General features: G+C 49.4%; 1 protein-coding gene across 5 annotated transcripts in view; it reads right to left on the bottom strand.

Annotated features, from left to right (window-relative positions):
- The window catches only part of LOC106741473 (homeobox protein SIX1), a 56306-nt gene that overhangs the window by 22113 nt on the left and 21951 nt on the right, over nucleotides 1–12242 (bottom strand). For 2 of the 5 annotated variants that reach the window (XM_014613546.1, XM_014613547.1), the window contains exons 4-5: nucleotides 3083–3548; nucleotides 729–2653 (exon numbers count right to left, since the gene is read on the bottom strand). In XM_014613546.1, coding sequence (XP_014469032.1) covers nucleotides 2297–2653; nucleotides 3083–3548 — 823 coding nt within the window. In that variant the 3' untranslated portion in view covers nucleotides 729–2296. Of the gene's footprint in view, nucleotides 1–728; nucleotides 2654–3082; nucleotides 3549–12242 lie in introns of those variants that run through there. The other 3 variants (XM_014613548.1, XM_014613549.1, XR_001374188.1) reach the window with 2 other exon arrangements.

The following is a 12242-nucleotide window of genomic DNA, read 5'->3' as shown; positions in this document are numbered from 1 at the left end:
GTTATACTCTCGCGCAATATTTCTCTCCCTTCCCTTCCCTCGCATCCTTTTTCTTTCGCGCACGCATACACATACTCGCTCTCGCTTTCTCTCTCTCTCTCTCTCTCTCTCTTTTAATCTCACTCACTCACTCACTATTATTTTAGATATATTTATTTACAAACTGTGAACTGCGCGAATAAATGATAACTTACGCGCTACCTTATGCTGCGACAGCGTTCACTGTCTACTGGGATCACCCGAAAGTTCCGATCCCGTCGAGCCGTTTCAGCCAATTTAGGGTGCGAAATTTTTCACCGGTAACAATCACTCCCAACTTGAATTGGTACTCTCACGGGGTAACGATCTTTTTAAATAATAACTTTCGTCTCACACTCATCTATGAGATGTGATGGAAGTGGTCCTTTAATATAGGATTCGTTACGTTGTCACTTCTCCCGAGACATTACCGTGTCTTTTAGCTGGGATAAAGTGCGATCGGAGAACTCGAATTACCGATATAAATTTGGGATCTCGGTAGGCAGCGAACAAGGACGAGATTAACTTAATAGTATGTCGAATGCGTGTGTATTATCTACATATGTACATAGAGGACGAAAACACAAAAGCGTACGGTGTAAGAGGAGCGCGGTTGGATACGGTTAATTAATTAGCGAACGGGTCAAATCCGCGAAGGAAGGGGCAGGGGGAGGAAGGAGGGAAGCGTGGCGAGCAGCTTGTACTCNAAAAAAAAAAAAAAAAAAGGGGGGGGGGGGGAGAGAAGAGACACCGCATCATCGTGCAATTTTGTTCCGCTCGGGCAGGAAAACGGAAAGAAGAATACGGCGCCAAGTACGATGACGGGACAGAAAAGCTGGCGGGATTTTTCGCTCGTTGTTTACTTTATGGAAATAGTAGTGGCAAACACAAGCCGGTTCTTGGCCGGCTCGCCGCGAGTGTACGAACTGGGAAAGAAAAATGCTAATATGTCTTTTGCTATTTCGTTCGTTCGGGAACGTCATCGCCGCCTCGGCATCCTTTGATACCGCTTCCTCGGAGGATCTTCGCGGGGCGAGTTGTTAGCTTTCCGTGGGAAAGCGGCTGAGGAATTTTCGCAGGTGGACCGAAAGTACTTTTGACTAGAAATTAACCGAGAATTCTCGCGTGAACAAATAACCAAAGAGTCTCGTTTAGAAATACTACTACATAAAAAAAAAAAAAGAACGAATTCACAAATTTGATAGAATTTACAAACTCACGTCGTGAATTTGAAAAAAAAATATTCGCTATGCAAGTATGCGTCTTGCGAGCAGCAGTTTTCTTTGAGTATCGATTCGTTATATTTCTACCCGAATGCGCCGAGTGGTGATCACTTAACGAAGTTAAAAAATCTCTCTGAATGCTGGGGCGGTCGCGACGATCGTTGTTAACAGACGGCTTGTTCGACGCTCTTCATACGCTCCGAAACACCCACCGAGAGAAAAGCCCCGTTGCCGCGGATCCGGCGGTGCAGCCACGGGGAACTTTTCTCTCTGCTTATCCGAACATCACCAAGGATCGCCAAAGACAATCATCACTGTGTTGTGTCAAACGAGATTTTGATTTCCAGGTAACCCGCGTTATCGTGTCATCGAGTCGAATTCGCGATTTTCCCTTCCGAACTGTTGAAGCTGTTTTGCCAATTTCGCACCAAAATTCACGCTGCCATCCAGTTACCGAAACCAACAAAAAAGTGAAATAGTGACTCCTTCTTGGCAGAAAAGATAACAAAAGTGACCTCTCGGAAATGGAGATAGTGACTAAAAGTGACATTTTCTTAGTCAAATTCTGAGAGCGATTAAGAACGTTCAAGCAAAAAGTAACATTGCCAGTTTATCTTTGGATAATTTAACACGTAGCAAATTTCTTTCATAGAAGACCAAAGACATAAACGATACGAGTTCCTTTTTCGGAGCAGTTTTATCAAGAGAGACGGCAAAAAAATATATATATATATAACGTCTATGTTTTACAAATTTAACGGCAGCTCAGAAAAAGTGACTATAGCGGCACATTTTGGGCGATAGTGACTTGTGACTCGAGAAAAATGCCAGAAGGTGACTCGAGTGACTGGACGGCAGCGCAGGTAAAACCCAAACCAATCGAATATCGACGAACCTCCTCTCATTTTTGCCGGCCGGTGACGACGGTTCCTCGGCGATCCGCTGGCCAGCAAGTCGAGTTCGAGTACCTTGGATCGATCGGTCTCGCGCGTCGCTCGCCGGATGCATTAAGTCTTCTCCTGGCTGCGCTTGCTCTGAGTGCTTGGGGCCCAAGGTCACAAGGAATGGTACTCGCCCAGCACGAGGCCGCTGTGGTAAGTCGCGTGCGTCGTGGACATCCCCATCGAGCCCATGCTCTGGTAGGCGCCCATGCCCATGCCGTTCATCGACATGGTGTTCATGGTGTTGACACCCTGCATCGTGTTGGACAGCATCGTCGATGGGCCCATCGGACTCAGTCCGCCCATGGAAGGCGCGATCGCGCCCATCTGCATCGACGTAGCCGTGTGCGGCAAGGACTTCTGCAGATCCGCGGAGGTCGGCGTGCCGATCAGGTAGTCCTGCGACAGAAAACGGCCATCTTCGCACTCCTTCGACCCGTCTCGACGTGTCGCGAGAAGACACAGACGTATCTGTCGGAACGAGGGACATATCCTTGGGACCTTGTGCTAATTTCCTCGCGCCTGAACTCGGAGATCGCGCGAGCCCACTGTATTGTCAGATTCTCCGAACTCTCTCTCTCTTTCTCTCTCTCTCTCTCTCTCTCTCTCCCTCTCTCTCTCTCTCGATGTTTGGATACTCTCAAATATTTTACATCTTCGAATTTTTACACACTTTGTAACGTAACAATGTTCACATGTCTGCCACGCAAACCGAAACCAGACAACAAGTTTACTCATTTCCAAAGAGCGTAAAGAAAAAAAAAATACGAGAGTCTACGTTTCATCTTCTCGAGTTTCAGCGATCGAATGTTAAGACATAAAAAAAGGGGGGAGAAATTAACTTAAACGGCGAATATTACCGAAACAAAGGATTGCGGATCGCTCAACCGGTAGCCTCACCTGCGGACTGTAGTACTGCATGTAATCCAGCTGACTCTTCTGCTGGGCGCAGCTGGGCGGTGGTGGTGGAGGTGGTAACGGATGGACCAGACCGTGGGTGCCGTGAGCGCCGACCTGAAGATGATGCTGCAGCTGATGATGGAGGTTCCGCTTGTCGTCGCCGCTTTCGCTGCTCGTGTCGTGATGCTGCATATGTGGATGGCTCAGGGTCGAGCCGTGACCCTGGTGATACGAGTGCGGACTGGACACCGAGACCGAAGGCGGAAGCTGGTACATGCCGGAGGTCTGCTGATGGTCCACCATCTGCTGTTGTTGTTGCTGAACAGCGCAGGAGGACGGTGGCTGCTGCTGCTGCTGCTGTTGTTGCTGCTGCTGCTGTTGGCCGGACTGCCGCTTCGTCTCGTCGCCGCTCTCGCTGCTGGAGTCCCCGAGACCCCCGCCGTGGGCCTTATCCTCCCTCTGGCCACTGAAACCGCGAAGCGACATTCGCACTTGAGAAAAAGAGAAGAGAACNGGGGGGGGGGGGGAGAGAAGAAGAAAGACGCCCGCGCGTTGCTTCTTTCCTGCCGGAGATTTACGCGTAACGCGCGAAACAAGCGGAAGGTTGGAGGAGCCAGCCGGTTCGAAACAAATTGTTATGCTAACTGCGTCGTTATTATATCCGCCGTATTACCACCACACACAACGAGCGCCTTATCACGCAAACATCAGCCTCTTCCCTCTTCGCTTCCCGAATTTTGCGGCCCGCGCCGGCGACGATTATTCCGATCCGTCGTCGGGGAAGAAGTACGAATCGCGAATGCCGGGAGTGAAAGAACGTATCGACGAATCCGCGCTGAGACAGCCGGGAGATGGTCGAGTGTCAAATGTCTAATTACCTCGGGACAGAGCCCTGCCTCACACCACGCCAAGTGCGCATTAACTCGCGTCATTAAAGCGACGCGAATATTAATACGCGCCGCTCCACCGATCCCCATTAGACGCGCGCTCTTCGTCATCCTATTATAAAGACATCCCGGGGGCGCGATTTAATTGCATCCGCACGCAGAGCCTGGGCGCACAGGCGGTGCGCGAGCGTCGCGCGCGTTAAGCAGCGTCCCGCGATAAACCGGCGACGCCGATCGGCGAGGCGGCGGGGAATCGAAATAATATCGCCTAAGATAATACCCGTGCCGGCGCGTAAAGTACCGAGAAGAGGGTATATCCTGCCTCTCCCGTACTTGTGAATTAAGGGCGGGCACTGAGCAGCGCACGGAGGGCGGGCGGGCACGGAGGGAGGCGGGAAGGGGGGGAGAAAGAGAAGCAGGGTGAGGTTTTAAAGAGGCTCGCAGAAAAGGGGGAAGAGGACGGAGGGAGAGAGAAGGAGAGGCGAGAAGACGAGAGAGACGCTCTCCGGCGTCTCGTAAACTCAATTTAGCGGGCTGGACCTCCTCGAAGCACGTGGGACCCACGGGGCCCGAGCGAGAGCCCCCTTCTCGTCTACCTCGCTCTTCCCCTCTTCCACCTTCCTCTCCCTCTTTCTCTCTATCTCCTCCAGGTACCAGCAATCGTTAAGCGCTTGTTTTACAAGTCGTTTAGACGCGAGGCCGACGATACCGCACTGTTCAAGGCAAGTGCTGCGACACTTGTCTACGGGGTGTTTTCGAGAACCGGTCTTTGCGCACGAGAGAGAAACTACCGGAGTGATAAGGGAGCGGCGGAGGAGGCGGCCGGTGCCCGTGAGAAAGTATTCCGGCCGCGAGAACCGATATCGACAACGTTGCGATAGGTCGTTGCGGAGGATCCCCGAAAGATTTTAATTGCGCGTAATCGAGAGGAGATGAGAGAAAAACGATTCAGAACTGCTTAAAGCCCGGCCTGATCCTCGCCGTGATCACACTGAAAAAAGGATTTCGTACGATTACTAAGACGGTAGCCAATTACCGAGACTTGGTTAAATAGGTTTTATTATATTATCTGATACTCAACCAAATAATTTAATATCATATATTATAGTATATAGTACGAAATTGTTTGGTTGTAGTGACCAAATAATTTAATTGAAATTGAGCAAACTTCGCTAATTGCTTTGTCCAAATCCCTTTATCAGTGCAGGAAGAAGAGAAAGAAGACCTGCTTCTTGGCGCGTTTGTTACTATACGTGTTATTTCGACGAGCTCGACGGGACGGAAAGTTGAAATGACTCGCCGGAATTACACACACGCACACGTACCACTCCAGCACCGATATTATTTACAGGAGATGCTTCGAATTCTCGATTAATCAAGACGCCACTTGCGTATTTTCGCGCGAAATTCCCGATGCTAATTCCCGACACGGCTCGAGACCGAGGCGTCCATAGCATCGATCTTTTTTCTTGGCATCGCCCGTTGTATTCGCTGATGCCTCATAGTGTAATTACACCGGTTTCGATTATCCTCCCCCTCCTCGAGAGAGAGAAAGAGAGAAAGATGCGGTTTCTAATTAGTCGAAACGTTGTTTCTGTATTGTCGTATAAAGATAAGGCCCTCCGAACGACGGTGGAGCCGAGTCTATCGCATTGATCTTTTTCGTACCACCCGTTACATGCTGGAACCTATAACCGGACGGAGGTGTCCCCAGGTATGCCTTATCCGTCCGTAGATCGCGCAGTAAATTTATCCGCGTTACACCGCGCGACCACGAAAGAACGGAATCTTTCGGGCATTATTATTTTCATTAGGATTTGTGACTCATCGCGTGCAGGAGACATTTATTTCGAAGCCATGTCTCCGTGACACCTACTCCGCGTCTCCGGGATCGACGTTTTTCTTTTTTGCTCTCCCCCCCTCCCCCCCTCTTGTTTCTCAGTAGACCACGTGGAATCGAGGAAAGAGGGGGAGAGAGAAGACGCGCGCGCGCGTGTGTCTTTTAAACGTTGGGAGCTTCGACGATCTAACTCCGAGGGGAATAATTAATAATTATCTCCGTGCAATTTGTCATCTCGATATATTTGCGCAAGCCTCTTAAATCATTCTACCTCTCCGTTGTTTCTCTCGGCTTTTTGTGACGATAAGCATCGGGATTGCGCTAAATTTAATGAGGTATTCTCTTGTCACGGGAGATTTCGATCGCAAAGATTATCACGCACGAGAAATCACAAGGGATGATCGTTAATCAATTTTCGGTGTTTTTCAATTGAAAACATCGCGATAATATCAAGAACAATGATAACTGAAATTAAATGTTTCATCCCGAAAATATTGGTGTAGGAAGAAATTGCTACACCACGCAAACGGGATAAAAATATTCGAGAGAAATGCAGCGAAAAGACAGCAGCGGCAAATATTGATGTATTGCCCGATACGATAATTACACTACGCGAAATATTTCATAATCGTAATGAACATCTGAGCGTTACGCTTAACACCGTGTTGTGCATTCGCGCGATAGATAAAAATGACAGGGGAGATTTTCCCATTTTACGCATTCCGTTCATACTCGCACGTCGTCCGCGACGAGATCAGCGTCAAGGGTTATAAAAAATGTCGGGAATGCGAAGGGAGATTCTAATCTGCGGACGTTCTCCTACGTGAGTCCACGTTGTCTCACGAAAAGTGGACGAATCGATCTCGCCGACCGCCACGGAATTTCGAAGTAAATCTTATTTACGAACCGACCGATTAATAAAACCAGCCGCGCCTTCGTCGATCATTATCTTCTTCGCGCTAAAACCGACACGCCTGTCTGTGTGCTATAAAATCGGGATCAATGACTTCCAGTTAGTACACGTCATTGAAGCTGCAATTAAGGATGTATTGCCTATAACTCAAAATAATGAGAAAATTATGGAAAAAATTACAAATTGATCTACACTGCATTCAAAGGTGACATCAAAAGTTAACAGTAATTTAGAGCCTGCATCAAATTTATTCTATTTTAAAAAAGGTTGTAAGGTGAAATGAGTTTGATAAGAGTTCGATGAAACTTGCACTGCGTATGCAGTGAAATATTATCTAATTCGTAAATCTAATTGCTCGTGCAATTTGAAAAAGATTGACCAGAGCTGAGATTTTTACTGTTGTCTCCTTTGATATAAACGTACTATTTTTAATAACTTCTAAAGTAAAAATAAGATTGTGACAAAAAATTACTATGATATTGAAAACTAATATATAAACATACGCAAATGTCAGAATTATTGACTATTTTGTTTTGAAAATATAGAGATATTAGGTTCATAATTTATAATAATACTCGAAATATACATATACATATATCTAAATATTTATATATCTCTTTCTACTATCTGTGAATCTCTATTAAATCAATTGTATGATGTATAAATATAGCATCAATAAGAAAAATAAAAAGTAATATTTTCGCGTTTGTAATGTTGTGTACATGTCTACATCAACTTCGTTTCAAATCAACATTTATTATTTAAATAGCGAAATCAAAGAATAGAAATCTAATTTTACTTGACAAATATCAAATTTACGAGTGGCTACCTTGGTGCGCCATTGAAAATAATGGGCATCTTTAAGCTATGGCCAATTTAACTTATTCTCAAGTGAAATATAACGCTATTTGTACATATAACCTGTTCATTCTTCATAATATCTCCATTTTCACAAATCGGGTTATCGCGCTGATGCGTTTTCGAGAAATAATTAATCGATCGCGATTTATCCCGGCCAAGCTGATCTCGAGTGATTCTTCTTTTAACTTGAAGAACTTCGTTTCAGATTCGAGTTACGTGATCGTCCTCGGACGATCGAGAGCCGTGATGCAGCGTCGAGCCAGCAAATTGCAAGTCGCGCGCGCGCTGTACTCGCGAGAGGCGCCTTTAATTGGGCAGCGCAAATAACGCATAAATAAACCGGGGAAACGCGACGCCCGCCGCTGCTCATTCACGGCGGTCGACTTCGGTGAGGTGCGGTCTATATAGGGCGCGCCGGAGGTATTAGCATAATTCCTAATTTAATTTCTCGATAAATTCCCGATCGCACGCTCGCCACGAAATGAGATGCTATCGCGGCACCACTAATTCGCGTCTAAGTTTATATCGCCTGGAACCGGCACGGGGCCCGATACCATCTCCTCCCCCGTCTCTCTCTCTCTCTCTCTCTCTCTCGCTTTGTCTCTCTCTTTCTCTCACTTCGCGTCGGGGCCTCCTCGTAAAATCGGATTATATCGGCTCTGTCGCCCCTGCGATGTCGCGCACTTTATTCCGGGCTGCGCGTGCGATATCGTCTTGTTGGAAACGAGCTTTTGCGGGGTCAGAGTGCGAGTGGACGCATGTAACGAGTTCTCTCCCTTTAGCATTTCGTCGACTCCACCACCACGTGAACGCTTTTCCGTGCCGAGAAAAGCACTCGGGCGACGGACTTGTACGGCGTAGCAAGCACGGAAATAAATTCGCAAGCTAACGAAATATCAAGTCTCCGGTGAAATCTTGAAATTTATTCCGCGGCATTTAATATTCCCGCGAGTAACATATTTTATCGGGAGACGTGTGTCCGATATACGTTAAATCCAGTAGAAAGGGATGAAGCTCTATTACGAGCGTGACCGAAATGGATTTTCGACGGTGCGACTTGACACATCGGAGACACCTAGCATAATATTATGAAGCGATTTCCCGGAATGTCGAAAATTCGATGCAACCGGCGCGCGTTTCGCCCTCGAGGAGACCGAGAGATTGCTTAACTCCCTAAAGAAGGCAGAAAGGCAAACTCCGGGGCCCGTAGAGCAAATTGAAAATCGGCCAGCTCGTTTGTCGGAGCCCCTCGGGGGGCTCTCGCGGTCTCCTCGATGAGAAAACGGCGGATTTTCCCCGACGAGAGAGGGCCAACGGCTCAGACCGATGCTGAGGGTCCGTCCGCTCCTCTCGGCAGGTGAGCGCGCGTCGAGGAAGTTGCCGGCAGCTGATTCCATAAGCAGATAGCGGCCAGGAGAGTTTCCACGGCCTAAAATAATGGGAGGCCAGCGTACCGTGTACACACCGTGCCAGCTTCAGTTTGTAAACCACGGGGATAGCTCCCGCTGCCTTACCTGCCGGACCACGAATACCCACGTGAAGTCTACCCGGGCGAATTTCTCGCGAGCGACGGACGCGCGAGATCGCACAGCGGAAAAGCACACCGGTGCACGCACATTTATCCCTTGCGTCGGCATTCGAGGTAGTCGGCCCGTAAATTAATTTTTTCACGACATTTGCTTTCCATACTTTAACAGCATATTAATCGAAACATTACTTACACATACGTAAAATTAAAAAAAAAAAAAAAGATTAGCCGTGAAAATTGTCTGTACATCCAGCGAATAGCAATTAATACTCATGACAAATCTTTCTGCCGTTCGAATAAACTTTTCGCTGTCTAAACAAACTCTTTTCACTCTCACTGACTGCGAATTGACAAACATTTGCTGTTCTAACAAAATTTATTTCCTCCGTGTGTGTATTTGATCGCAGTAGGACGAGCTATTTTCAGATAACTTTGGGTATTCTAGTCGGAATCCAGATTGCATCCGGGAAAATCATGAGAAACTTCTATCCGGGATGTACAATGCAGCTATGTACACGCACACATACACGCGTACAAATATCTTGTTATAATTTATAGCATCAAAAGACACATTAGAACGCCTATACCGAGGTTACATACGCACACGGAGGGGAGGGTGAATAATGAACACTGGCGGATCGCGTCGAGTCCTCCGCAACGGCCGTCGCTGCCAGAAATCGAGCGTTTATTGCACACATTTACCAGGGATTTATGAGTTATCTATTAACCCCGGGATAAACACGCATCAGACGCGCGCCATGAAATTGGCACGGTTCTCTCTCTCTCTCTCTCTCTTTTCCGCATCGGAGCACGTTAATTCCTAAATCGAATTTAGGCGGACTCGGGGCAGCGACACGCAGATCCCCTGGCGCGTCTCCGGGACGCTGCATTCCGCCGGCGAATTATGTCAGAGGCTGACGAGTAAAACGGCACGACGCGCCATTCATTATCGGAACGAGTCCCGACGCGCCGGCAAACGCGACCGTAATTCCGTTCGCCGGCCGTTCGCGAATTCGCGCGCTGCGGGGCTCCTCTAAACGAATCCTCGCGGACGTCTCCCGCGCATAACAATCCGACGCGAGAGGAAAACATATTTCCATCGCCGCCAAGGTAATCCGAAGTGGAGATGCTTCGGACACGACGAGCCTCGGTATCAATTGTTATTGCCCTACGCGCGGAAATCTGGCATCGATTCGCCCGGGGGATAAACTTATCCGCGTTTACGCGCGCTCCGATCACCGAGAGCGTCCGTTAAACCCTTCGTGTTGGAATCACGTTTCCCGCGAGTTTCACTGTCGACGAAAAGTCTCTTCCTTTCGGCTGAATCGGGCTGCATTTCCTTCCTCGAAGCGAAACGAAGGGCCCGTTTTTCTCTTCAGCTGCGTTAAAACCTCGTTCCTACTTTCCTCAATCTTCAGTCATACACTTGTTTCGCTCTATAAACGTAAAAAGTGCAGCCAGAGTCCGCTTGCGTTTCCCAACTAGAGGTTCACGATTATTCCGGGAAATCGACCGGATCCCACTTAGATCCCGGGAAATATTCTACGCGGGACGACGGGACGTCGTCCCACTTCTGTCGACTTAAAACCAGAAAGGTGATTTCACACCGATGTTTACCGGGCGTAGGCGCATCCAAAGACGCGCGCGCGCGCGTCTCTTTCGCACTTAATCGACGTTTGCGCAAGAGTGGGGGGGAGATGGAAGCCGATGAGTACGCACGGACAGGGTCGGAAATTATGTACGATATTTCATGAATTCCGCAGGCCCGTCCCGTATTAGGACGAACAGCGGTCTTCGGCGCGGTGTCAGGGCGCCAATAAAAATAAAAGCCCGTTCATTCGGTTTCCACTGGTCGTTTTGTACGCATCGGCGAGAGCAGGAGGCGACCGTGGTGGTCGGCTCGGTGGCCGGTCCGGCGTTGCTGTTTTCCATAGATCTATCAGAGTCGCGTCGTTATTTACGGCGGATCGACGAGATCCCCCCGCAGGTAGGAGGCGTCCTCGCGCGCTCGCCGTTTGTCAGTCCGTTCGTTCGTACGCTCGCCCGCCGCTCGTCGTGCTGTTAAAACGCTTTCGGTGTTTCGGGATTCTTTAATCCGGATTACGCCGCTCGCCGGTAGTTTTCGGCGCATACCGCCTGCGTGTCCGCACGAGCGAGCGGATCCCTGTCATCGTCGTCGTCTCGTCAATCCGCCGCCGTGGTGTGAACGCGCTTTATCGGGACTCTCGCGCGCGTGAAAAAAACGGGTTTAATCCCGGAAGGAGCGTGTCCGAGGGACACCCAACGCGTGTCCTTGACCCTCGAAATATCTCGCCGCGGGACTCTTGAGCGAGCGCGTGCGGCACTCCGCAAAAGCCGCGTCTTCCGGTGTAGCCTCGAGCTGCTTGCGCGCGCGCGCTGTTTATTGCCGGAGCGTCACTGCGATACTCGATGATCCTTCAATGTCGACTTGATAAATTTACACTCACCCCCCCACCCCCTCTCCGATTAACCGACTCCTCGTTTCTATGCGAGAATATACTTCTGCGCTTCTCGGGCCGCGAAGGAGCCGCTCGCGCGCGTCGATCGAAGAGGATGCACGCCCAACCGTAACCGCCACAAAGGATTCGTCTGAGATTGAAAGGCGCCACTGAATGCGCGCAATGCTCTCCCACCGCTCTTTCGCTCGTGGAAGAAAAAAAAAGGGAAAACAAGCGAGATAGAAAGAAAGAGAGATAGAGAGAAAAGGAGAGGAAGGAAGAAAAGGCGTGTACAGCCATGCCGAACCGTCCCGGCCATTTTTGGGGACGAAAAAAGGCGGGCTAGGGGTCGGTGAAAACCCGCTTTGAAGAAGACCACGTCAAATCTGACAGCTCGCGGGAAGGGTCCACATGTGGGCACGTAAGGGCCGAAAGGGCCCGCCTCGTCCCCGTTGAAAAAGAGAACGAGAACCGCCCGTGCCCTCCGCCGCTCGATCCCCGCCGGCTCTTCCTCTTCTTCTTATTCGGAACCGTGGGGGACAGAGGGGCATTCATTCATGCACGCATTCCCAGAATGCAACGCGCGTGCGAGCGCGGCCGCGGTATACACACGCACCAGGGGCCCTCTGGAGGGGGTCCGCGCGGAGGGGCACAGCGAGGGGGGGGGATATA

Source organism: Dinoponera quadriceps, unplaced genomic scaffold (assembly GCF_001313825.1).
Source record: "Dinoponera quadriceps isolate SergipeBrazil2010 unplaced genomic scaffold, ASM131382v1 scaffold405, whole genome shotgun sequence".
NCBI lineage: Eukaryota > Metazoa > Arthropoda > Insecta > Hymenoptera > Formicidae > Dinoponera > Dinoponera quadriceps.
This window is presented reverse-complemented; position numbering and strand designations above follow the sequence as displayed.